The sequence below is a fragment of the Sapajus apella genome, unplaced genomic scaffold (genome assembly GCF_009761245.1).
Source record: "Sapajus apella isolate SASKATOON/1434 unplaced genomic scaffold, GSC_monkey_1.0 scaffold61, whole genome shotgun sequence".
Taxonomy (NCBI): domain Eukaryota; kingdom Metazoa; phylum Chordata; class Mammalia; order Primates; family Cebidae; genus Sapajus; species Sapajus apella.
Window position 1 is genome coordinate 12,203,715 of NW_022437001.1, and position 27,744 is coordinate 12,231,458.

At 34.3% G+C, this 27,744-nt stretch overlaps 1 protein-coding gene across 1 annotated transcript; it reads right to left on the reverse strand.

Annotated features, from left to right (window-relative positions):
* On the reverse strand, positions 1 to 27,744 carry ELMOD2 (ELMO domain containing 2). Its single transcript, XM_032246514.1, has 9 exons — positions 27,619 to 27,744; positions 26,337 to 26,488; positions 24,404 to 24,432; positions 16,175 to 16,272; positions 14,458 to 14,587; positions 12,047 to 12,180; positions 9,704 to 9,772; positions 8,771 to 8,904; positions 1 to 3,539 (listed from the first exon to the last, which is right to left on the reverse strand). The coding sequence occupies exons 2-9, from the start codon at positions 26,476 to 26,478 to the stop codon at positions 3,394 to 3,396; spliced, it is 882 nt and encodes a 293-aa protein (XP_032102405.1). The 5' UTR covers positions 26,479 to 26,488; positions 27,619 to 27,744; the 3' UTR covers positions 1 to 3,393.

Consider the following 27,744-nt stretch of genomic DNA (forward strand, 5'->3'; position numbering starts at 1 on the left):
TTACAACAATTTCAACATGTTTTTTATTTGCTTACTTAACATTCCAAACAAAATGGCATTTTACACTATTGCTTTTACTTAAGAACTCAACTGTCTTATCAAAGTAAACAAAAATCCCAATTCCTTTAAGTATCCAAGTGGTACTTTTTCCCCCACAGAAAGCTACTGCTTAAATATTTTTTAAATACTTTAACAGAAACATAGAATCATCCTGTAATAGTAAGACAGTAGTTGGGTCTCACCTGTACTAGATTTAAAACTTTTCTCATTAAAAACTGAATACAGAAAAAAAACCAAAACACCTTCAGTCATGATTCCTCTCAGATTTTTAACAATTCCACTAATCTTCATTAAAATTGCTTTTGTAGAGAGGTGTATAAATATGAAAATGGAAAGTAAGCCTTCCCACACCTGTTCAGAGAGAAGTGGGTTGGAGCATTTATCCTGAGAAAAGAGCTGCTGGTCCCCATTATTTCAAGAAGGATAATAAACATTATGGCCCTCCAAGTCAAACCTCCTATCTTCTGTGCCACCATCATGTGTAACGTTTTCTGTTCTGGCTACAAGCATCTACTTTTCACACTCATGGGATGCTTCTCCTTTGAGCAAATCTTTGATGAAGTTGTATCCACTGAATGTTCTCAAAGGGGAGAAAGAGTGCATGAGTAATTATAATATTGGAACAAAAGTGAAGAATACATATATTTTCACATAGAAAAAATACTTACAAATCCAAGTAGCTCCTAAAAATAGAAAAAAAATCAGATGGACATTTTTTTTAAGAAAAAGATTGTTTTCTAAACTGTAAATGGTGCCAGGAAGACACTGATTTTTATATCTAGCTACATCACCGTATTTATGTACAAACAGAGGTTGGTATAGCTTCAATGATACCCCATGATTTCTCCCTTTCTTTAAAGATTGTCTTTGAGACCCTATTAGAACTGTAACTATTAAATTTATAGACTATTCCAGTCACTGGCACACTCTCTTCAACCTGGCACATACAAAAATTCATTTCAACATTTATTTACGTTTTTGATGCTAAAACTAACATAATTTTTAGGCTACTTCTGAACGCCATAATATTCTATCACTACTATGGCATTTTGCTAATTATTACAGAGATAGGTAAGATTCTAAATATGGATTTTAAGACTACATAAAATTCCAACTCCATACGTCAAAAGGGAAAGTAGGAAGGCAGACACAATTTTTCTTTTCATGTATCTCACTATCATGAGTCTGAAGGCTCATGCTGCATTCTAATTTACAACTGACATTGGTGACATTTTGCTTGGCTTCTAGACTCAAACCCTAAAATTTGTTAGTGGCTTTTAGATCAATTTGCTGTAAGACTATCTGAAATCCTTGCAGATTATTTTAAGTCAAAACCAGAATGTTACCTATAATGTACAAATGGAGGTGGATTTAAAGAACATATTATTGCATAAACTTTATAATGATATTTTCTTAACATCATCATAGTTTTTCTTCCTAGAAGGGAAAAAAACTTAATTACTTAAAATTTTCCCCTTCCAAGCTTGAAGCATTTTTAAATATACTGGCAAATGTTTAAATCAATTCAAGCTCTCAGCTGTTGAAAGATCAAAATACAAAGATAAGCATTTTCAGCACAAACATCAAAGGATGAACAGAATTACTTTCCATGTAATAGTGAACACCTTAATACAACGAACTTATCAGGATTTTGTGACAATAAAGCATGAAAATATTTTTTAAAAATTAAATGACGATATTCCCAAAGTTGAGATGTCCCCTACAAGAAACCAATTTTCAAATTCCTGTAATACTGAAAAGCGAAATTGCCACTATTATAATAAATTGAACCAAATTTTTAAAATAATTTTATCTTATTGAAAAACTAATTTTAATGCATGCACTTTAAATGTATATGCTATACAACACTGCATCGTATTTTCCAAGTGGATATTTCTTACCACTCTTCTCTTTGACAAGTATGAAAGAAAGAGGTCTGTCAACAGACATGAGCAAATAAACTTAAAAAGTCTCAGGTCTTGCTCTATCACATACGAGCCAGTCCTTTTAACACTTGATACATACCACATTAAAAGGTGTGCTAAATATCATCATGTTTTAGATCAAATTATGTCTTTAAAAGGTTGGCTTTTGTAGGATTCAAGGATGACTTGGACTTTCCTGTCTTTAAACCTTAGTTTTGCTATCAGTACAAATGTGTAAAACACACCAAGAAGAAATCATTCCCATCACTGTATAATCTCATCACTGTATAATCCTTGACAGCACTTGCCGCCCTCCTGAGATTTTAGGAGAATAAAACTATATAAAATGCACAGTCATCATGTCATCTTCAAGCTACTTTAGTATTCCACAGACTGTTAACATAAAGTTCATACATGGTTATCTAAAAACACCATGGGGTCAAAGAGAAGCAAGGGTTAACAGTAAGTCAGATAAACCAATGATGTTTAACTGAGATTGAAACTTAAGTTTTCTTAAGTTTCAAAGACAGTTTTATTTAAATAGAAACTGCCTTTAATAATCTTTTTGTCTTTTATATAATCAAGACTTTCTTGGCAAATAATCTCTTTTCATAAACATACGTAAGTAGAGAAGCCTCATAAAAGGCTTCAGACCAAACACTAATGTTCTTTTCTACAACTGATAAAAAGCAAATACTGAAGATGAGAAAATATCTTTAAGCTTTCAAATAACACTGTAGCATTTTAAAGTGTGTTATTTAAAAACAAAAAAGCTGGCTGGTCACCAATACTGTCATTCTCTCATCACTTATGCTCAATAATCACAGAAACCCAAAAGGAGGCCATGATTCTTTATTCTCTCTGCCATATCTCTGCTCTATTTGCTGCTAATGAAGCAACGTTATGACATGTAATTAAGATGCAAACAAAGAAAACCATAAACACTCTTGCTGTTAATTAACCTAGAAATAAAATCAGATGAAGAAAATTAAAAACAGCCATTTCCAAACTAAAAACCAAAAAAACTTAAAGAACTTTGAAAAAGATACCAACTTGATCCTGCAACACATAAAAAAGAAAACTGATTTTACACATTTTAATCAACCAATTTAATACAAATACCTGATTTCTACTTTTACACTAACGGGCTAAGTCCCAAGTTCCAAACTGTAGTTTGCATGACTCTACAGAAGGAATCTTTGGAAAGATAAGGTACCTTTGGAGAACAGTGTATAAATAACTGTAAACATACACTGATTGTCCACTAGCTTTCTTAAATAGAATTTCTGAAATATTTTTGTAGGAAATTATATATAAGAGTGTAAATTGATCAGATAATTTCTATTACAACATATAAATTCTGTTGAATGTGCAAAATGTGGTAGAAATAGAAGATACAGTGGATGATTTATACTTTTAAAGTAAGTGCTACATTACAATCCAGTAAAAGTCCTTTAATCTTTTCATGAAACTTCTCTCTATATAAGTTGAAATACATAATGCTTTCTGGTTCTTCTTCAAACCAAAACTTGTCAAATTCATAGACAAGATAACCTGCAGTTAAAGAAAAACAAAACATATAGTCCTCAATATTGAAATCACATTCAAACTATCTCATTTTTACAAAGTATATAACCATCCTTTAAATCCCATATTAGAATAATCAAAAGTATTCTCAAAACTATTGGAGGCCTGAGGAACTTAATAAGAAATGTTTCCAGATGTTCAAAATAAATAGCAATTTCAATAAACGATTTAGTGTACATTTACTCTTTGTCTCAAAAATCGACAACATCCCTCAAGCTTATAAGACGTAGTACTTTCAGCCAGGAGCAGTGACTCATGCCTGAACTTTCAGCACTTTCAGGGGCTGAGGGGGGCAGATCACTTGAGCCCAGGAGTTAAGAGACCAGCCTGGGAAACATAGTGAAACCCTATCTCTGCAAAAAAAATACAAAAATTAGCCAGGAATGGTGGCATGCACCTGTAGTCCCAGTTACTTGGGAGGCTGAGGTGAAAGAATCGCTTGAGACCAGGAGGTCAGCGCTTTAGTGAGCTGTGATCACATCACTGCACTCCAGAGCCTAAGTGACAGAGTGAGACTTTATCTCAAAAAAAAAAAAAAAAAAAAAAAAAGATGTAGTACTTTCAAAAGATACCTTGAGAAAAGTTTCCTGAGAAACCCCTGAAGCACAAAAATAAAAGTAATGAGAAAATGTTAGATGAGGCTAAAGTGTAGGAAAGCTATTTCCTACTCGATTTCTAAATCTAAGAGTTATTTCTACTTTTTTTCAATGAACTATCAGCATCTTTTCTTTTTAAAAAAAAAATACATCCCCTCCAAATCGGCTTAATATTTTTCGTTTTCAATATCCTCATTATGGTAGCCAAATTAACCTCCAAAATGTTAAAAGCATTTCATGAAACTGAACTTGTTTATATATACACACACATATATATAAGCTTAAATGTGAACTTAAAGCCACCCAACATCAAAATATCAATCAACAAGTACATAAACAATGTGTAGCATATAATGAAATATTGCTCAGCAATAAAAATAAATGAACTAGTCAATTTAAAAAATTAATAAATAAAAGCTATTAATACACACAACAAATCATGCAGAAATAAAGCAGACAAAAATGAGTAAAGACTGCAAGGTTCCACTGAAATACAATTCTAGAAAATAAATGCAAGCTCATCTATAGTGACAAAAAGAGTGTGGTTGCCTAGGATGGTACCAGGAGGGGAAAGAGGCATAGATTACCAAGGAGCACATAAAAACTCTCAGGGATGGTGACTATATTCACCATTTGGATCATAGGGATGACTTCACAGGTGTATACATATGTTAACTTACCAAATCATACATGTTTATCGGATGTGTAGTTTATCATATCATATATGTGCAGTTTATCATGTACCTTAATAAATTGTTAAAAAGTAAAACAAAAAATAAAACCATCCAGTCCTACTTTGTATGCAACCAAATGTACTTACTGAATTATTTTTTAAAATATTTCTAGTGTTCACTAAATGCTCACATGCTGTCAGAGCAGCCCTAGGATACAAGGACTATGTTGTTGTCCCCATCTACCAAAGCAGAAACAGAGGTGCAGAGAAGTTAAATGGTGTGCCCAAATTACACAGTTTGTAAGTGGTCTCTGTTGCAAAAGCCAATGGCTTTATACAAAAGAGTGGCTAGACTATCGTGACTGCCTACTATGAAAAAAATGGAAACCTCATTTTAATAATATTGGTCATAAAGTAAACATTAATGGTTAAACACATCATAGTCCAACACTGATATATCAGTTCATAAGAGAGCCAGTTTAAGAAAGATTTTTGGATTATTCTCGATATATGATAAAACAGATTTTGGTCAACCATGATATACAAGTAAAATCAAGGAAAGAACTCTGGAGAAATGTCATCTGCTATCTCTATACCCCATACACTGTTAGGGATGTACAATAAATACATTTAGAGATTAACATTCTGTATAGTATGATAAGGCAGATAGCTATCCAAATTTTATGGCCATATCATTTGTTTTCGTATTTCTGGTTATTAGGTTTTAGATATTCACCATTCTTATGTCCTTTAAATTGGATTTTCATTACTGCCAGTAATGTGGCCCATTCAAATGACTACGTGGGCCTGGAACAAACTGCTCAAGTTAAAGCACTAGGAACTTCTTGCTTCAGAGCGATGTTGTTGGTCTATAATATAAACCAGTGTCAGAGAAAGACTAACTTGAAGAATGGAGACCTATAATAGCTAAGGTGATTTAATGTGACATCAGGAAACCACAGGAAAAAATACTGAAACTCTAGGAAACTGGCTGGCTATCCTTAGCATAAGACTCACAAAGCTTTGCAAAAAGGGATGGAAAAGAGCTGTTTTCCATGATGTACATATTTTTTCCTTTTGAGTCCAGAAGTTTGGAACTCTTAGACTCTGAGAAATTACCACACAAAATGTCTAAACCTGAAATTCCCTGCATGTATCTACTACAGAGGTTAGGGATAAGAAAACCATAGGAAGGGGGATTAACTGTAAACTTGCATGAGAGATCTTACTGGAGTGATAAAAATGTTCTAAAAAGGTATTATGATGATGGCTACACAATTTAGTTCATTAAAATTCATTTAAGTGTAGATTTTAAATGGGTAAATTCTATGGCATATAAATTATACCTCAATAAAATTGTTATTGAGGCATAACTTTTTTGTTATACAAACTTGAGGTGTTGCTATTTTTTCTGGAACCAACAAAACAGATGTCCATGTAAAATTGTGACACTACAAAACTAGAATGGAGACATACTAGACAGGAATATGCAGAAGACAGATGGTGTGAGGCTGCTGAAGAGCAACAGTTCCCATAGATCCTCAAGTGCCCCAGTTTTTAGGGGAACAAATACTGCACAGAGGTCATTTTGCACTGCTTTCTGACCTACCACTCTCCTGTATATATTGAGATATGGGAAACTGCTTAACTGTTTTGGGAGTTTTTTAATTTTTTTAATATACATATTTATGTTCAACAGGTATTGAACAGGGGATATAGTTCGTTAAAAAAAAAAAAAAATCAGAGGCAAGTTAGCAAAGTCCCAGCAACAACACTTTGGAATGGTAAAGGAAAGCATCTCATGCCTGCTAGAAATCTTCAGTACACTTGGGTAGAATCATCAATGCTGTCCTTAGGGACTTGAAACCTGTCCCACCATTTAAAAACATGTTGCACTGCCTCCTACTTTGTGTAAACATCCCATATGATTCTTTATCCTTGTCCATTAAGGGAGAAAAAGGATCTAGACATACAGTGCTGGGGTTAAAGCAGAGGTTGAGCTGAAGATATACATTTTGGCATTTAATGCACATTTGGCATTTCAAGTAAGGATATCACTTAGGAAAAATATGAAGGCTAAAGAGATGAGTGGGCACAGGGCTGGGCTCTGAGGTGATCCTACATCTAGTAAGGCAGTGGATGTCTACAGGAATTCCTGTGGGGCAGGAGAAAATCCAGGAGAATGTGACATCAGAAAAGTCATGATAATAACCTGTGGTCATTTATGCCCGGCGCCACTAAAAGGATCAAATAACACGAAGAAAAAACACGGCAATTGTATTAGGCAGCAAAAAAAAAAAAAAAAAAAAAAAAAAGGTGTCTGAGAAAAATCAGTGTCATCAGAGTCATGGAGAGAGAAATCAAATTGGAATTTGATAAAAACTGGAGATGAAGAAATGTAAAATAGCACTTATTTAAAAGTTTCTTAAAGAAAAAGAGCAGAGAAATGAAGTAATATCTGGAGGTGGACACTGCACTAGGGGGAGGTTTGGATTCTGAAGATGACAGCTCTTCATTGAATGCAGTGACCCTGATTCTCTGCTATATCCTCAGGGCCTAGAACAATACCTGACACACAGTAAATAATGAATGGAAAGTACAGAGGCAGGCGTGTAGTCTAACTGATGAGAAATGGCTAACTGAAAGAACAAAGTCTTTGGTAAGACTTCCCAGAGAAGAGCATGCCTAAACTGAGATTTGGAAGATGAGAAGGCATCACCTGGAAACGACAGAGGGAGCTGGAATAGTGTTCCAGGTTAAGTGAATGTCACTTGCAAAGCATAGAGTCAAAACAGAGCATAATACATTTGAGCAACTAAAAGAAGATGAGGATGCCTCCAGTATAGACTTTGTGGGGGTGAGAGGGGAGCTGGTATATGGTAAAAGATGAGTCTGAAGAGATATCAAGGTTCAGATTATGCAGGGCCTTATAATGGGAATCCTTTGAAGAATTTTTGGCAGTAAAATGATCAGATTTTCATTTTAAATAACTATACTTTCAATGTGGAGAAGAAATAGAAGAGTGTTATCATAAACAGACAGCTAAAGGCTATTACAGTAACCTAGTAACAAAGGCCTGATACTGTGCAGTTACAACGGAGAGGGAAAGAAACAGACAACCACAAGAGAAATTTAAGATGCAGACAAAACTGGAATTAGTGTGTAAGTAAAGGCAGGAAAGCTTCTGCGAAAAAGAGACATGAATGATACGTTCAACAATGCAGATGAAGAAATTATGATTTGGTCACCTATTATCTAAGTCATTCCTTATATAGTACCAACATGCAAATGACATTCTAAAACCACAAAAAGATCAAGAAAAGTAGTGGGTGAAGATAAACTAGAATTGAAATATTTGCTTCTGAACAATAGCTTCAGAAGCTGGATTCTTTCAATTAAACCTTCAGTATTCAAATATTATTACTAATAGTGAATGGAATAGAGAGAGTAAGGACAGCTTTAGGAACAGTTACTAAGTACCCCTAACCTACCACAAAAAAACTTGGCCTTGAAATTCAAGTCAGGGGGAAGCGAAAATTTCCTCTAAATTAAATTTCCTTCCAAAAATAATAAAATAATCTGCAAATGGTCTGTCCTTAACGGCATTCATTAACCAGCATCTGAGAGGGAAAATTCATTTTGCAGTTAGCTGGAAAATGAATGCCTAAAGAAAAATTACATGAATCTTACATTTGTCTACATGTGAAATACTGCCTTTTATAATCAGCAAATATAAAAACTGAAGCACAGAATACTCTTGGGGACCCATCTTCCACTATTTTCTTGTTTTTCAAAGATCCTAAGTAATAAAATGATAAACATAAGTTACATACTTCATAGAGACAATAGATTAAAATATATATTATACTTTCCTAGCTGTTTAAGAGTTACCTTAGAAAGATCTAGATTTAACTCATTTTAATACTCACAATAAAACTGATGAAAGTGTTCCATTGTTGGTATACCAGGAACAAAGTTATAGAGATGAAACTTCAAAGCCTCACTCTTCAATAAGCTATAAGCCATCTCTGTAAGATTGATTCCAACTATTGCATAAGAATACCTATGTCAGAAACATTACCAGTTATACCAGCCAGCCAAATAACTCATAAAATAATTTAAAATTATGCAAGGTATTAGTAGAAAGTGATTTTGTTTCAGGTTTAACACAGTAGTGATTTTATGATAATCTCTACATAGTAAGAAAAATATGCCAGAAAGAATTTAACATTTTTGCTTTTTAAAGCCTATTGATTTTTCTGGATATAATCTAAGAAATAAAAATAATGGTGTGTTCACATGATATCTTAAACTAAAATTCTTAAATAAAAAAGAGGCAGGGGAGACTACATACCCCAAATCTCACTGATTTCTAAAATATACTAGACAATCTGATATTTTCTTCTCCATTATCATGGTATTTTTATGATCTAACATTGTTACTATGCTTTTTCAAAGATTAGATACCATCAGAATATTTAAAAAAATAACAATAAGGCTAACAAAACCATATCAATTTGCATTTCACTTTACAATTTTCAAAGCTATTTCCCCATTTTCCTACTCCTTTTCCAAACTATTTCCTCCTCCTATCTTCAAACCTAGTTCTCAAAAAGATTTATAAGGGCCCTTATCTCCAGTGTATAGATAAACTATATCTTGTGATAAAAATATATTGAAATACATACAAAATTGGTTTACAATCACATTTTTCCTTAAAAAATAATGTATCATGTAATATCCTTTATAAAGTTTTTATTAAAATACCTCATTTTAAGTAATACCTTGATATACCTTCAAATTCATTAAATCATCTAATCATTGTAAATGCAAGAGATTATGGGTTAATATACTCAGCTTACCCTAATCTTGGATGATTTGAACGAGAAAGAATCTGATGAGCTTCACTAGTGTAATTTTCACTGAAATACCTAAAAAGAAAAATAATCAAACGAATATACACCATTCAAATGTATGATATCTAGAAGCAATTTAAAAATCTACTGTCAAAATGATAGTCCCAGTGCTGTCATGACCATCCTGATGTCTATCTCAAATCACTTCAGTGATTCACAAATGCTTCTGAATCAAAACTTCCCAAGCTATCAGACCTATCTTGTAAAGAATATAGGTTGTTGATAAGACTGTACAGTATTTTAACAAATAGACAATATAAAAAGAGACTACCTTAAAAAGAAAAAAACTAGAGTTCTTTTTGTTTCTTTGCTTGTTCTCTTTCTATAAAAGAGTCAATATGTACCTGTTAGGACACTCTTCCTTTTACTTAGGGTTCATTCCTTCTACTACAATTTAAGTCTGTATTGTTTAGTGCCATTTTCAGTGCAATCAGAAGGGAGTCAACAATCTTTTTGCAATGAGAAGCCTCCTTCATCAATCATATAACTAAAATACTAACTATAAACGTAAGTATTGGTAGTATAAGAGATATGTATATGATACTATCTATTTTTAGGCACATACATCCTTTTGGCCTATAACAAATCTGTTTAATCTTTGGATCACCTCAGAATGACAGACACACACAAACAATGACTGACTAGATGCTCACGTGAGGATAAAAAGAATAAATAATAAATTTCCATGATTTATTTACATTTTAGAGGACGTAACCATTGAAATTTTCATAAAGCATAGAAATTTCTAATTAACTCTTCCCACTTTATTCTTTTATAGAGTATTAATAGACACTTCCATATTTCTTCACTGGCTCTAATTTTCAACCCATTACACCAGGGGCTTAGAAGTCCATAAATCAATGATAATTTATGAACGAAGGGGAATCCAGAAACCATCTTACATTATGCGCAACTTTTTCTGTGTATACATTTTCTGAGACAGCATATACAAAGCTTTCATCAGATTCCCTATGGGATCTGTAAACATCAAAACATTAAAAAGTCTTGCTGAATGCAGTACTTTCCTAAGTACTCTAATTTTCCTACTTTATCCCTAGTTGACTCTAAAATGCCTTAACTATTTATATTTCATTTTTGTAATAATTTAGCATTACATTTTAATAGTCAAACTGTTCTTAAAATATTCAATCTGTAATATAGAACAATTTTTAATTTCCTTCCTAAATTTAGTTACACTCTACCTTAACAGTATCAAATGGTGAAAAATATACATCTATATACAATAAGAAAAACCATCAATATCAACCTAATTTAGCCAATTTCAGGATTTTTTCACAGTAAGAATTATCCAAACTTTAATAGGCTAGCCTTCCCATTCTAGACATTTTATAGTCTATAAATCACATCATGAACAGAGCCAAACACTACAATTTGTACAGCTGCATATCATTATAGGAGGAAATTCACCTTCCAGGTTATCTTCTAGAATAGTTTTGGCTATCAATTGTGATTTGAGTTACATATTTGGGGATTTCATACATGTAGCTAATCATAAGTATTAAAGAAGATAAAGGAGAGAAAGTTCATAGGGTAGTCTATACGTATAAAGTCAGGAATGTAGGTAGATCAGTTGTCACAGGTGGTGAAGAATATACATGAAGAGACTTTATTATCACCTTACCTGGTTATATTTCCCAAAATAGAATCACAGAGCCCAGAGAGAAAAAGCAAGTAGATAAAGGCAGTAGGAGTATACATAATTCTTTAAAAGGTATCAGAATGGAGATCAGAAAGAAAAAGGAGAGGAAAGCATTGGTAAGTAAAGAAATCACACACACAAGTATATTTCCACCAATGTCTTTTTTTTTTTTTTTTTTTTTAAAGACAGGGTCTTGCTTTGTCACCCATGCTGCAGTATAGTGGCACAATCATGACTCACTGTAACCTTGAATTCCTGAGCTCAGGCAATCCTTCTGCCTCAGCCTCCCAAGAAGCTGGACTACAGGCAAATGCCACCACACCTGGCTAATTATTTTTGTAGAGATAGGGTCTTACTATAATTGCTCAGACTGGTCTCGAACTTCTGGCCTCAAGTAATCCTCTGGCCTCAGCCTAACAAAGTGCTGGGATTACAGGCGTGAGACACTATGCCTGGCCTCCAATATCTTCATATTGTTGCCAACAATATTAGCAAATACTTCTAGCATTGTAGTAATTAAAATTCAGAGATAGTATGAATCAACTAGATCACTTCTTATTAGAAGTAACTAGATCAGAGATTACATGCAATTTCATTTAGGGAAGAAAAGAAAGTCTACTTTCACTTACACAAGATTGATTAATCCAAGTATGCCCATGCCTCTGAAGTCTGTCTTGGGATCATCACCCTGGAAACCAATATCAGCCCACTGCTTGGAGATTCTAGCCTTTAACTTCTTCGTGGGCATTAGAAGATTCCAAAGCTGCACAAACATATTTCCATTATTAAGACATTTTCCTTCTCATAGCTTATAATTAGTAATTTAATGCTATCAAATAACATGTAGATAAATCATAGGTTAAACAAAGACTTTATCTAGAACATTTTTCAATTATCCTAAAACATACAGCACATTTATTCCAACTAATAAGGCTGATAGAAACAATAGATTTGGAAAAGGTAACAAATAATTCACAAAAATCTAAAACAATGACAGGTCTATTTACTAATTAATACAGATATGACCAGAACTGGTAAACTGCTTGCTTGAGAAAAACATGGTATTTTAGGAACTTACCCCTTGCTTCAGATTTGTATAAATAGGCTCTATTATAATGGGTGGGTTATTAGTCCCTAATCAGAATGAAAATAGGTCTAAGACAGAAGGGCATGAAGAAATGACAGCATTCCAACTTGTTTTACAAGTTTTCAGTTTAAAAAAATATGATTTGGTTTTAAATAAATATCTTTAAGGATGAGGATTTGAGAATAGCTATCAACTATTATATACCAACAAACTAATCAATGCAAAATAAACAAAATTTATTGTCTAAATTCAATATCACAAGCCATCAAATGAAAGAAACTTATAGAAGTTGACTAAAAATGGTTTGTGAAAACTTGCAAAACAGAAATACTTGCATTTTTTCCCATTTCATTACCATTTCAGGCATTGTTGAATAAAGACCCCTAATGAAAGGAGTATTCTGTTACCTAAAATAAAATGAAGACTTGTGATCTTGCCTTAAACAGGGTCAGGATTCTGGGTATGAGGCAAATCCAATCATTAGATTAGATTTACTTGGTCACTATTTTTATTACCAACACATGTGACTTGCTTACATTAGCCTCTCTCCATGAATTCTGCAAGGAGTTTGATTATGCCAATGATAAGGCCTCAGTGATGTGGTGAGAGCCACAGTGTAGAATCACTAGTATTGAAAATTTAATATGCATGAATATTGAATTTCTGGGTTCCATTCCTGGAGATTCTAATTTTGTAAGCATAAAGTGAAACTTTGGAATCTACATATTAAACACTAGTTAACTCCAGTAAAGTTGGTCCCTGGACTACGCCTAAAGAAGACGGATTACATAGCTCTTTACCCAGTAAGACTGCTGAGTATGTGCAATGCAGAACTGAATTTCACCATGAAGCACCAAGGTAAAATTCCCTAGACTAGAAGGTTAGGACTTATACTTTTTCCCAAAAAAGGAAAGGTATTGTGTAGCAAGGGCCTAACATTAAGGGAAAAACGATGACAATGGGGACAGAAATAGTTAATCCTCAGTAAGAGCCAGGTATTATTTTAAACACTTTAAATATAAAAACTCAATCCATATGATAACCCTTTGAGATACATATTCGTATTGTTCTCATTTAACAAAATACACTTTTCCTGAAAAAAAAGGTTTTATTGTTTTTAAACTTGTGTCTCGTACTATTACTTAGATAGCATCAATGTTTCTTTCCACAGTACTTTTCATTATAACAAACTCCTAATTCTAAATGCAATGTGCTATTTTCTTTAACCATTTTAAAATAAAATTGGAGTAGGTGTAGAGGATGGGCAGGAGATTCGTCTCTGTTCCAGGCCCTGGTCCTTAGAATCTTCCTCCCTCAAACGAAGGGACTAATCTAGATGATCTATAAAGCTTACTCTAGGACTATTACTCTAATTTTGGGACCTCATTGGCCTTATGTATTTATACTTCAGAAAAAATAGAAAAATTCTAAGTAAATAATTTTTACTTTCTTAAAGTTTAAATCTATTGTGGCATTACTTGGCAATTCACATTCCATAAGTCCCAAAAGATTGGAAGTAATAATCTGAAAAGGGATACACACATTTGCAATTTGTAAGTAGCTGAAAATGCTTAACTTATATGAGCAATTTGTATAAAAAGTAGGAGAAAAATCTGAAACTTGTGGACATGTACTTTTTGGTTGAAAGGATCTCTTTTTATAGAGTTTTATTTCAGAATTTAATGTATTAAAATAAAATTTATTTGAATATATTTATTCATATAAATATATATTCATTACATATTTATAATAATGCTTATCAGAAAATTATAAAAATAGCTAACTAAAAATCTTTCCATATCAATGAAATCCAGTGTAATAAAATTCTCTAAGGGCAAAGAAACCATATAAGCCTAAGTATACAAGCCTCTAGAATTTGCACAGAGACTTCACTTAGCTAAAGCCTGATGTATTTTTCCAGTGTTGAACGATTCCACATAAACAGAAATTTACCTTCATGAGTAGCTCTTCATGTTGTAGGTTGTCAGAATCATATGGCCTTTTTCTCACACTTTCTACATCCAAAAAGAGCTGTTTATAACCAGTTATCTGCAGTAAGCACATCTTCATGCAGATTTTAAAACTAAAAATGATAAAATTAGTTTTTAAAAAGCATACCTTCTTATCACAATAAAGTGATGTCTTTCATAGGTTGTGGTTTGTATGTCTATTTAGAAAGCATTTCCTGGCTTTCAGTTTAAAACAAGACCCACCAAAAGCCTCCTTAAACACAAAACATCACGCAAAGTACTGCATAGGATGCAAGGCCCTAGAAAGAAGGCAAGACATGGTAGGAATGGCAAACTTCACAACTGTAAGGATTTGTGAAGGATTTTCTCTTCATGTCTTCTCTGGGCAATTCTATACATTCCTAAATCTTTATTACCAGATACCACCAATAGACTTAATTTTCCAAGTATATATAAAACAAATAGCTCCACAGTAGGTTATCTCAGCTCTAAATACAACTGCTTATCTTCCCTAACGAAGCATGCTCCTTCTTTAGTCTCTAAATCTATTAATGACATTGCTAACCATTAGTTCCCCAAGCTACAACACTCCAAGTTCTGACCTGCCTCTCTCCATCAACGTTTCAAAAGATCCCCACACCCTGATCCTTTCTAGCTCTGAAATTGTCCTTCGAAGCAATCCTTATATCACTTTCTCCTACTGTATTTATGCCTTTGTCATTTCTTGCCTGAATGACTCAAGTTTTCTATTCTTTATTCCTTCTGCTAGCCTCCCACATCATCAAATCTACTCTCCATCTTCCTAAAATACCTATCTAAAAATGTAGCTTGTTTTTGCTTAAATACCAGAGGACGACATCTATATCCTTCAGTATGGCATACAAGACTCCGCAATGTATCAATCTAGCATTTTAATCATTTCTCCAGCCACTACTCTACTCATATTCAATGCTCCACCTATAAATGACTCCGTATCATTCCAGATACAAAAGTACTAATATTTCTATGTCTCTGTGCCTTGCTGGCACTGTTCCCCTACCCATTCATTAAGGTCCAGTTTAAATGCCACCTCTGTATGGAACTATCCTCACAGTTCCCTCCTAGCCCCTTCCTCATCTCAGCTGAAATAAATTGTTCCTTCCTCTATATTCACATAGAAAATGCTGAATGAAAGAAATAATGTGAAATACTATGTCAACATACCAGCACTGGGAACACAGAAATGGAATAAGTCCTCTTCTAATGGAATTTAAAATTTACAGGGGGAAGGAAAAGAGTTAATCAATGACTATAGTAAAATGGGTTAAATGGTATGATAGCACTGTGAGATGCCACAGCAAGGCACCTAACTCAGAATGGAGGAGCCTGGGAGGACCTTACTAGAGAAGGATATAGGAACTGTATTTCAAAGGACATAGTAGCCAAAGTTATTAACCTGGGAAAGTCATGGTAAGACATCTTGAAGAAGGCAGATGATATAGTGGCGTTAGTACTGTATTGGAAACCAAGAGATACAGGTTCTAGTTCTAATTCTATCACTGCCCTCTCTGGATCTCGACTGCTCATCTTGTGAAGTGACAGTACTGAATCAGATCATCTCCACAAACCCTTCAGGTCTAAAGTGTTACAGTAGTGTGTGATCTATACACCTCACAGGCTATACGTGCACAATAAAAAATAATAATGTAAAAACAGCACACCTGGTATCCTTCTCAGGGTTAATATTCTTTTCCTTCATAATATCTTCTACACATTTGTCCACTTCATTCTGAACAACACATGTTGCCTTCTGTAAAACCTATTTATGTAAAAGAAACCCAAATGAGAAAAATTCTTTATAGCTGAAAAAGAAGTAAGTTTTGAGGCATTTTATCAACCTTACAAAGTTGACATTAAAATGCAAAACAAACTCAATTTGTTTCAACCGGCTTATTTCAAATTTTCTCTAGGGCTAAGCTCATATAGTTTTATAATAAAAAAACAGCAACATGATGTATCAGAGGAAGCCTTCCTCAACTGAGTCAACAGGTTCTCAGCTGATGAGTTCTTAGCAAATGGGCTGACACCAGTGTGTTTATGAAGCAGATATATTAATTACATAATAAAATGTTAAAAAATCTTGAATGCATAAGTTTAAAAAATTAAATGAAGAAAAGAGTTAAATCGCATAACCTTGTTTCCAGAGATCACCACTGGTAACAAACATTGACAAAACCAAAATCAGATCAAATTTGAAAACTGTAGGAATTTACTGTGCATACTGAAGAACAGTTCACAAACTAAGACTTCAAATCAAAACTGGTAAGACAAATAAAAATAGAGGTCTTAGTTTAGATACACCCCAAGATGAGAGAGAGAGAGAAAGAAAGAGAGAGAGAGAGAGAGAGAGAGAGATTGAGATTGAGATTTCCCCAGAGAAATGTAAAAGGTGAAAAGAAAATGGTCAAAGATTAATAGCAATCCATAAAGATACAGATATGGTCAACAAAGTCTAGTTTGTCCAATCCTGAGATAAGAGGGGTACAGGAAGTGTACTGAATCTTAAATACCAGCGCCGGTAAAAGGACTACCTTCACCATAGGTAGTCCTTTGCCATACCTTTTGCATGTATTACAAACTCCTAAAACGTTAAAAATCCAGTTCAATGTCACCTCCTCTGTGAAGTCTTCCCCAGCTCTAGAATTACCTACTTCCTTTTACAGTCATACTTCAGTTAGAGAGTACTTACCGCACCATATTTTGTTTCTCTATGTTGTCTACCAGCATTTGTCTCTCTTATTTAGTCTTATATCTTGAGCGTCTAGCATAGCACAGTACTGATCATATGCTCAAAACTTGGTTAAATATATTATGAATAAATGACAGATTGAATGAACTTGCCCAAAGCATACACAAATTTCGGGCAGTTAAGATGAGAAACCACATCTAGTTTCTAAGCTAAGAAACTAGATGTTCCTAGTTTCTAATTTAAATGCAGTGAAAGGCATAGATGTTTGATCCATTTTAACAAATACATACATCCAGATAATCCACATTCCTACTAAGATACAGAACATTTCTATCATCCCAGAAAGTTCCTTTATGCCCCTTTTCAATCAATTCTTCCTTCAAGAAGCAACCACTGTTCTGATTTCTATCATAGCTTAGTTATGTGCACATAAATGGAATCCAAGTATGTACTCTTTTGTGTCTGGCTTCTTTTGTTTAATATAATTCTATAATTAATGAATTCTAGAACCCATCCACTTTCTTACTCATATTCACATTCTTTTTCTTATCTGTAATTTGTCCCTTTTAATTGTTGAGTTTTATTGCATGAACACACCTCAATTTGCTTATTCATTCTCCTGGTGCTAGAAATTTGCATTGTTCCCAGTTTGGGGCTATTGTGAAAAAGCTATTATGAACATTCTTTGTTACACTTTTGGTAAATATATATTTTCATTTCTTAGACATCTAAGAGTGAAATTACTAAGATATAGGGCAGTATGTGTTTAACTTTCAATAAAATTGCCAAAACTACTTTCTAAAGTGGTATCATCTTATACTCCAACTGGTGTTAACATCATCAGTATCATTAGTCTGTTTAGGTAATTTCATTACCCCATTCTAGTAGATATGTAGTATCCTCTCATTGTGATTTTAATTTGCATTTCCCTGATGACTAATAATGTTGAGCACTATTACAAGTGTGTATACACACACTCACACACACATACATATGCACCTTTGTCAAGTGACTGTTCAAGGCTCTTGCCCATTAAAAATTCTGTTGCCTTTTTATTACTGAGTTATAAAAGTTCTTTACTAGATACAAGTCCCTTATCAGATATATATGCTGCAAATATGTTCTCAGGCTGTGGCCTGCTTATTCCTTTTCTTAACGGTATCTTTAATAAGCAGTTTTATTTTGATGAAGTTTAACTTTCCAATTTTTTTTAAGTGGTAGCATAACCCAAGGTGGAAGATATTCTCCTAAGCTTGCTTTCAGAAACTTTAAAGTTTTAGTTTAAAGATAGGTCTAACATCCATATTAAATTAGTTTTCATGTATGGTGAGAGACTGAAGTTGAGGTTCATTTTTTCCCCCATATATATCCAGTTGTTACCAACACTGTTTGTTGAAAAGATTTTCTTCTCCTCATTGAATTGCTTTGATACCCTTGTTAAAAACTATACATCTTAGGTGTGGTCAATTTCTGTTCTCTCATCTGTTATATTCACCTTTTGACTGGAAAGTCTTAAAGTCAGGTAGTGGGGGTCCTTTTACAAAATTATTTGGGCTATTCTAGGTACCTTCCATTTCTTTATGAACTTTAGAATGAGCTTTTCAGAATCTTCAAAAGTAATCTGCAGGGGTTTTTACTAGAACTGCATGGAATCCACAGATCAATTTGGGAATTACCATCTTAATAATACTGAGTCCTCCAATGGACAGACAATGAATATGGTATATAGTTCCATTTTCACCTTTCTCAGCAATCTTCTCTGAGAGTTTTAGTGCAGAAGTCTTATGTACCTTTCATTAAATTTAGCCCTGAATATTTTATGTTTTCTGGATGCTTTTGTAAGTGGTAATGTTCTTTTTTTATTTTCCAAAAATTTGTTGCCAACATACAGTAGTATACCATGTCCTGTAACACTACTAAATTCATTTACTAATAATGCCAGTAGTTTTGTAGATTTCTTAGGATTTTCTACATTCACAAAGTATGTCATCTGTTAACATATTTCTTTCCAATCATTATGTCTTATATTTCTTCTTCTTGCCTTACTGCACTACTTAGGATCTCTAGTATGATGATGAATAAAAGCATAGAGAGTACACATATTTGTCTTGTTCCCAGTTGAATGTGGAGAGCATTCAATATTTCAGTGTTACATATCATGTTAGCTTCACGCCTTTCACAGCCTTTCATAGATGGAGAAAGTTCCTTCTATGCCTAGTTGAGATTTTTTAATGATGAATTGGGACTGAATTCCATCAAAACAGTTTTTCAGTATCTGCTAAAATGTTCATATTTTTCTGATTTATTCTGTTAATATGGTTAATTACATACATTGATTCTAAAATTCAACATGACAGGCTGCACATGGTGGCTCATGCCTGTAATCCCAACAGTTTGAGAGGCAGAGGTGGGCGGATCACCTAAGGTCAGGAGTTCGAGACCAGCCTGTGCAACATGGTAAAACCCTGTCTCTACTAAAAATACAAAAATTAGCTAGACATGGTGGCGTGCACCTACAATCTCAGCTACTAGAAAGGCTGAGGTGAGAGAATTGCTTGAACTAGGGAGGTGGAAATTGCAGTAAGCTAAGATCGCACCACTGACTCCAGCCTGGGCAACAGAGCAAGGCTCTGTATGCATGCATATATATATATGTAAGCTGAATATGACATATCATAACATATTATCCTTTTATGTATTACTGGAATCAGTTTGCTAGTATTCTGTTAAGGACTTTTGCACCTATATGCATAAAGAGCATTGAATTGTAATTTTTATACACTGTCTGTGTTTAGCCTTAGTATCAAGGTGATATTAGTCCCATAAAGTGTGTTTCTTTCTATTCTGTTTTCTAGGAGTTAATGTAATGGTGGTATTATTTCCTCTTCCTTAAATGTTTAACAAGATTTCAATAGTGAAGCCAAGATTGGAGATTTGTACAAAAATTTTAAATTAGTTTCTATTTATTTTTAAAGTTCATGGCTATTTAGATTTCTTTTTGTGTTAGTTTTGATAAATTTTCAAGGACTTTGTCCATTTCATGTAAAATGAAACAATTTACTGACATAAAGTTGTTCATAGTATCGACTTATTATACTTTGAATGACTATAGGCTGTAGTGATGTCCTTTCTATCATTCTTCACATTGGTAATCAGGGTTTTCTCTCTTGCTTCATTGGTGTTGCTAGAGGACTATTAATATTTGTACACTTTTCAAATAATCAGCTTTTCAGTTTTTTGATAATTTCTATTTTTATCTGTTTACAATCTCAATTTTTATCTTATTTTTATAGTATTCCTTCTTTTACTTACATTAGCTTTAATTTGCTCTCTTGCAGCTTCTTAAGGTATAAGTATAAATAATTAATTTTAGGCCTTTATGAGCTGCTTTTGTACACTCCACAAATTTTGATGTGTTCTGTTTTCATTTATTTTCCCCTCATGAATTTTTTGACCCAAGGGTTACTGAGATGTTTAATTTTCAGATATTTGGGGATTTTCTTATTTCTAATTTAGCACTGCTGGGAGCAGAAAACATACTCTGTGTAAGTTTAGTAAGCTGAAACTTATTGAGATTTATTTAAAAACCCAACATATGGTGTATCTATACAAATGTTCTCTGTGTACCTTAAAACACGCATTTTGTATTTGCTAGGTACAGCATTCTATAAATGTTAACTATGTCAATACGGTTGATAGCACTATTTAAATCCTATATATTCCTTCTGATACTTTTAGGGTGTCTTGCAGTTCTGTCAATTATTGAGATAAATGTGTTAAAATTTCCAGCTACAATTGTAGATTCATATATTTCTCCCTGTAGTTCTGTCCACTTTTGCTGCATGTATTTGGGGGCTTTGTTAATAAGTACATAAATTTTTAAGATTTGTTTTCTTGATAAATTAATCCTTTATTACAAAAAAAAAGTTTAGTATTGGGTAGTACTTCAAATGTACGTTTTCTGAAAGCCACAACAGCTTTTTTATACTGTTTGCATAATATGTTCATTTACTTTCTATTCATGTTTGGGGTATGTTTCTTGAAACAACAGTTAATTGGCTATCGCTTTTTTATCCATCTGCAAATCTCTGGCTTATTCTCTAATCTTGTGGTAAGTCTTTAGTTCATCAAAAACAAAATGAAGGCTGGGCGCAGTGGCTCATGCCTGTAATCCCAGCACTTTGGGAGGCCAAAGTGGGCAGATCACTTGAGGTCAGGAGTTTGAAACCAGCCTGGCCAACATGGTGAAACACCATCTCTTCTGAAAATACATAAATTAGCCGGTCGTGGTGGTGGAAGCCATAGTCACACCTACTCGGGGGACTGAGGCAGAAAAATCACTTGAACCCGGGTTGCAAAGGTTGCAGTGAGCCGAGATTATGCCACTGAACTCCAGCCTGGGTGACAAAGTGACACTCCGTCACAAAACAAACAAACAACAAACAGGTAGATGTAGGAGAAATGAAGAAATACAATTCACTCATTTTCTAAGTTCTCACATATTCAACTACTTTGAAGGCATTTTCAATACTGGAATATATAATACTTAAAGGATTTCTTAGGATAGTGACTCCAAAGCTTTTTTCTTTTAACCTCAAACCAAGCAAGTACTCAAAGACCATTTTCTCACCCACATTTGTTTTTTAGCTAAAGAAGAAATAGGTGATAATGAAGAATGGTGGAACTATATATATAAATCACATCACATATTTTGTAGGAAAATAATATGCTTATACATATGATTTTATTATAAAACTAATGAACATAAAAGTAATGTAATTATTATATCAACCATGATAGGTTACAAATTAGATGACTAGCACACATTTGCAGGCAATAAACATCAACAGTGACTTTCACTACACAAGCAAATTTGAGGAGACTATATACACTGTTGAGTTAGTATATTCACAGAGTGTGAATGCTTCATTTTTCAACTATAGTGCCTATGCTGCTATATAAAGGTCAGGTACTTAATGTCTAGATTTTGGAAAGGTAGAGGCCCAAAAATGCAAATGTATATCACCGTAGCATTGAAAGAAAACTAAACTAATGACATAAAATTTATTTATTATTCAACTATTCAACAGCTACATTATTATTTAAAACCTAAGATGGCAGCTGCAAAAAAAAAAAAAAAAAAAAAAAAAAAAGACAGCCACCGAAAACACTAATAGATTGCCAAAGTATTCCTCCCCACCAGCAGGAACAGCTGCAGAAGTATCACCTGGGAATATGTCAGAAATAGGATCAGAACCAGATCAGAAATTCTGGGGATGGGGCCCAATAATCTGTGTTTTAACAAGCCTCCAGAAGATTTTGATTCATCCTTAAGTTTAAGAACAACTCTTGTAATGGACCTGAAATATAGCACCTCCCCAAGTACATCTGCTACAATTTATAATATTGTTACTTTGGGAAACTGCATCCTATGTTTCAAATAAAGGAACTATATAAATAGATAAGGTATAAATAAATTTTTAGAACCAGCAACTTGTTAGCTTTCAGGACCTCCATATTCTTATTTTTAAAAAACATATTGGCTGGCCGTGGTGGCTCATGCCTGTAATCCCAGCATTTTGGGAGGCCAACGCGGGAGGAACACCTGAGGTCAGGGGTTCAAGACCAGCCTGGCCAACATGGTGAAACCCCATCTCTACTAAAAACGCAAAAATTAGCCAGGTGTGGTTGCAGATGCCTGTAATCCCAGCTACTTGGGAGGCTGAGGCAAGAGAACTGCCTGAACCCAGGAGACAGAGGTTACAGTGAGCCGAAATCACGCCACTGCATTCCAGCCTGGCTTACAGAGCAAGACTCTGTCTCAAATATATATATATTAACTACTTTCTAACAATTATGAACAAAGGAGTAGAACTCTGGACTCTTCCCCCAAATACTCACTTATATGTATGAGTTACTCTTACACAGACCATTCTTAAAGTATAACTAAATCATTATAGTACCTAATTTAAAGGTTACTCTCCAGAACATGACAGAAATGCTTGCAACACTCAAGAAGGTCCATTTTATTTCTTGCACGATTCAGTACCTCATATCACTAGACAGTAGCAAATCAACATTTTTGACCTTGAGCCACATTTTACATCATGACCAAGAACATTCATGTGGATGTTTAAAATATATACAGATGCACACATACATATTTAAAATAATTATAATAGTATACAAAATTCCTAAAACATATTTAACCATATTATGACCACTGATTTCTAAATATTTTCTATTCTATTCCTATTATTGTTTAATACTAGTTGTGATCTATTATGGGATTTCAAACAATGATCTAGATGACCCATATTCTATTCTTGCCACACCAAATAATCTATGTGTAGACAAAATTGTGAACTACAATAGGGAAGTAACAGCTTCTGGCAGACTGTATTATTGGTCCCAATTCTTCATTACCCTGTGATTGAATTATATAACGTACTCCCTACCATAGCCTATGGTAGGCATATCATATTTCTCCACCCCTTGACTTGGCTTGGCCATGTAAGCTGTTTTAACTAACAGGTTGCTAAAAGATAGGAAACAAAGAGACTTAAAATATGTTTGTGTGGTTGGGCCTTCAGTTATCCATGGTGAAGACATTCACCAGATACCTGCTAACCCCCAACGTGAGTCCCAGATGAGACAAATGGAGTGGACAGGAATTTGGCCCCAGCTTGAAGTAAGGCTTCTCCAGCTAACTCATAGACATATAAGCAAGAAACAACACATCGTTTTATGCCCCTGAGATTTTATAATAGTTTGTTACACAGCAAAAGCTTAACTAACACACAGCATGAGTTATGAATTATTTTAGCTCAAAAGGTACACAACCCAGGGTTTTCTTTATCCTAAGTAGCTTTTCTCTCATATAATCTATGCTGAGGACAGTCTAAAAGAAGACTTTCACTCTAAGGCCCTGCTTTCCCAAAAGCTATCAACTCTTAAAGCAAAATAAGCAAGTTACAATCTCAAAACAGGACAAATTATTCAAGTATTTTCTTTGAAATACACACGAAAAACACACATACATAGAGAAATGTTTGAAAACAGAATATTACCTTTAAAGGGGGAAAATTTCACTCAATGCTCCTTTTATAGAAAACACTCATCTAACAAGGCATTTTATTTTTTTAAGAAAAAATATGTCCAAGTTAAGTTTTCTAGCGTTATCGCCTTTATAGTATCCTACCTTATTCTTGGAGTATGTCAAGGAATTTTCTGAAATGACAAAAAAAAAAAAAAAAAAAAAAGAGATGTTACTACTTGAGTGCTATTTGTGAATTACTCCATAATAAACAACTAGTAAAAATATCAAACCAGCAATAAACTAATAGTTCCAGAAGATACAATTTCTACATCAGTAACAGCAAACATTTTAAAATTTAATCTTACAGTATAAATGTATTATTTCAAAAAGCTCAACCAAACACAACATACCAATAAAGAGGTGACACCAACCTCATTACCTGGGATCATCTGTTTCTGTGTAGACCCCAAAGTGTCTTACTAACCACCACAAATTCACCCATGGCTGTGTCACAATAGCTCAGGTCCCAGGAACTCATCTTAAGACTATGACGCAAGTGCTCTCTGCTGCATTTTCATTTGTTAGCCTGAGCATTTAGATCTGAGGTGATAGCAAACAAATCTACAACAATGGAGCAACAACTTCAGATTATCTGGTCAACTATTCTGTCACCAGATAAATAGCAAATAGCTTCTCCATTCTTGGTTTCTATATCAAGAATGACAGGAACATTTTTACTGGTCTCTTCAAAAAAATTTCTGGCACATTTACGAATAATCTCCTTTTCTCAATAATTTGAAAAATTTAAGAAAAATGCTTTTGCCACAAACGAATGCCTTTATATATATATTCTTCTCCCACACTATAAAACACCAACCCATACTGTCTGAAGAGATTTCTTATCAAGAGGTACTTTGTTCTTCTGAATAGTCAAAAGGGCAAATCAAAAGAGCAGCAATAATGTAAGTCAGCCATGAAGTTGTAAGAAAACTAGGAAAGTAATTAAACTTAATCAACCAGCTGCCCTGAGGCAGCATCTGTCTGTCATTCTTCCAATGTTGTCTTGGATACAGGTTCCAATTGCCAATGCTCCACTCTCTCAACCTTACAGGGGTTGGTATCTCAGTCGAAGCACACTTGATCAACACAAAAGGAAATCTAGCTAACTCACAATTTTCCATTTAACATAGAGCATGAGCTACAGCACTTCCCTGGTCTTCCTTACCCTGGCTGAAAAGAAGTGACTTCAAACCACAGTTCTTACTCATCTGTGTTCAAATTTTAGAGTAATATTTTCAATGAAGCACCGGAAACTGATCTATTTTAGAAGGTAACAGAGCAACACTGTTCCACAGAAATATGGTGCAAGCCAAAATGTGAGCCATTTGTGTACTTTAAAATTCTCTATAGCCACATTAGAGTAAAAAGAAAGATAAAATTAATTTTAATATATTTTAACCCAACATATGCAAAATATTACCATTTCAACATAAAAAGAATATAAACAATTACTGAGACTTTTTTTCTTACAAAGTCTCTGAAATACAGTTTTTATTTTACACTTACAGCACATCTCAATTTAGACTAGTCACATTTCAAATGCTCAATATAATGTGACCACTGGATAGTGAGAATGAGTCTAATAATCTTTCCTACAGACCACTGGATACCTAATTACTGTCCTTTCATAATTAACAGTAAAAAAGTAAAGGACTGATGAAGATGCTAAGCATAAAAATGGATCTAGACTGAGGAACTCATTCTTCCCACCATTTAAATGAAATTTTCAAAGGGATTATGTAAGTATAGAGATTTTTTACCAGAAAATAGGTTACAACTACAATCTAAGGAATTACTGATAAACTTCAGGAGTCAGAGAAGATAATTCTTTCCACAAATAAGCAATTAAATAAGCATTTTCTATAAAGTCATACAATTTTAGAGCTGAAGGAGTCAAAGTGGGGTTTCAAAGCATATGAAACTCAGTTTAAGTGAGTTGTTAGGATACACAAGAAATACATGTGTCACTGTGAGTGCTAAGAAAAATATTCAGTTAAGCTTTTATTAGTATTTTTTCTTTTTCAAATAACATTACCTATCCTGTGTGTCCTTTGTGCACCTACATAGGTATCAAATATTCGCTGCAATTCACACTTTCCAGTCATCTGTCGTAAGAGCCATTTCATCCAAAATCGAAAAAAGTGCCCATAGAAGAACTCCCACAAAGAAACAAACATTTTTTTTTTCCTGGAAGAGGGAAATATACAAGACAAACTTAATGACCTTAAACTGAATTTTAAAACCAAAAAAATTAGTTTATACAACTGATCAAATCTCAAATCGTTAGTATCTATTATTCCATTGTTTGTTTTGTGACAGTGTTTAATTAGGCATCTAAAAACAATGGCAGGTGTAATATATACCACTTAGATTACCACTTTTTCAAAACTAAAATTCAAACAACTTAGTCAAATATTCAATGGCTTGAAAGAACAACAGAATGGTTTGCACTTTTTGCTAAATAATTGTATTTCATATCTAAGTTTCCTAATTTCTCATCCTTTGAGAACTGGGGTTCAATAGTTCAAGACCAAGAAGACCCCAACTAATCAACAATTAAAATATACCAAAATATCAGAATTGTTTTTATAGAATATGGTCTTCTTAGCCCTTGCGGATAATTCGTTACAGCTGTCCCAGTCAGGTGATGCCAGCAAATAAAAACACTACTTATGGCTAACAAACTGAAGTATACAAATTGAACATGGAGTATATAACACCTTAGCTCATTCTTCATTTTCCGTTCAATAGGTCAAGGGCAGAAATACTAACAAGTTTTGTTGTTTTTTTAAGTACACACTCGATACAACTGGATCTTATGTCATAAGAAAATTCTTCAGCTTCTAAATGAGAAAGTCGGGGAGATACTATTGAGGGGGAGATACTTAAAAACAAAATTGCTCGTCTCCTTCCTGCCTTAAACATTCCCACAGAGACGTCATCTCTGGACTAGGGCCTGAGGGACTGTCAAACTCCAAGTCCCCGCAGGTCAGTGCAGAAATAGAGCATAGCCAGCTGGGTTGATCATTATCTTCGAAACCAATCCACCTAGTCCGCGCTCATTATGACAAAAAGCGCAGAATTGCCCAGTGGAGGGGACGCACGCGGAGCCAGAGCACCCCAGGGGTCGGGGCGTTCCTGCCCCGACCCCCCGCCAGCGCGCCGCCCGCGAATGGGAGGCCAGGGATAGCACAAAGACCCGCCGGCCCAGGCGCCCCCGGGTTCCCGCAGAACCCCGAGGGGCTCGCCAGCCGGCGCACTCTCAGCGCAGCCGCACCGATGCAGCGCCGGGCAAGAGGAAAAGAAACAGCAGCCACCTCACAGGAGCGGAAGAACTAGGGTAAGCAGAAGCTGCCTCGGTTTCCCCACTGCAAACAGCCGGCAACGGAAACGACGGAACTCTCCCTGCAAACACCGCGACCCGGAAGTCAGGGAGCGAGGCC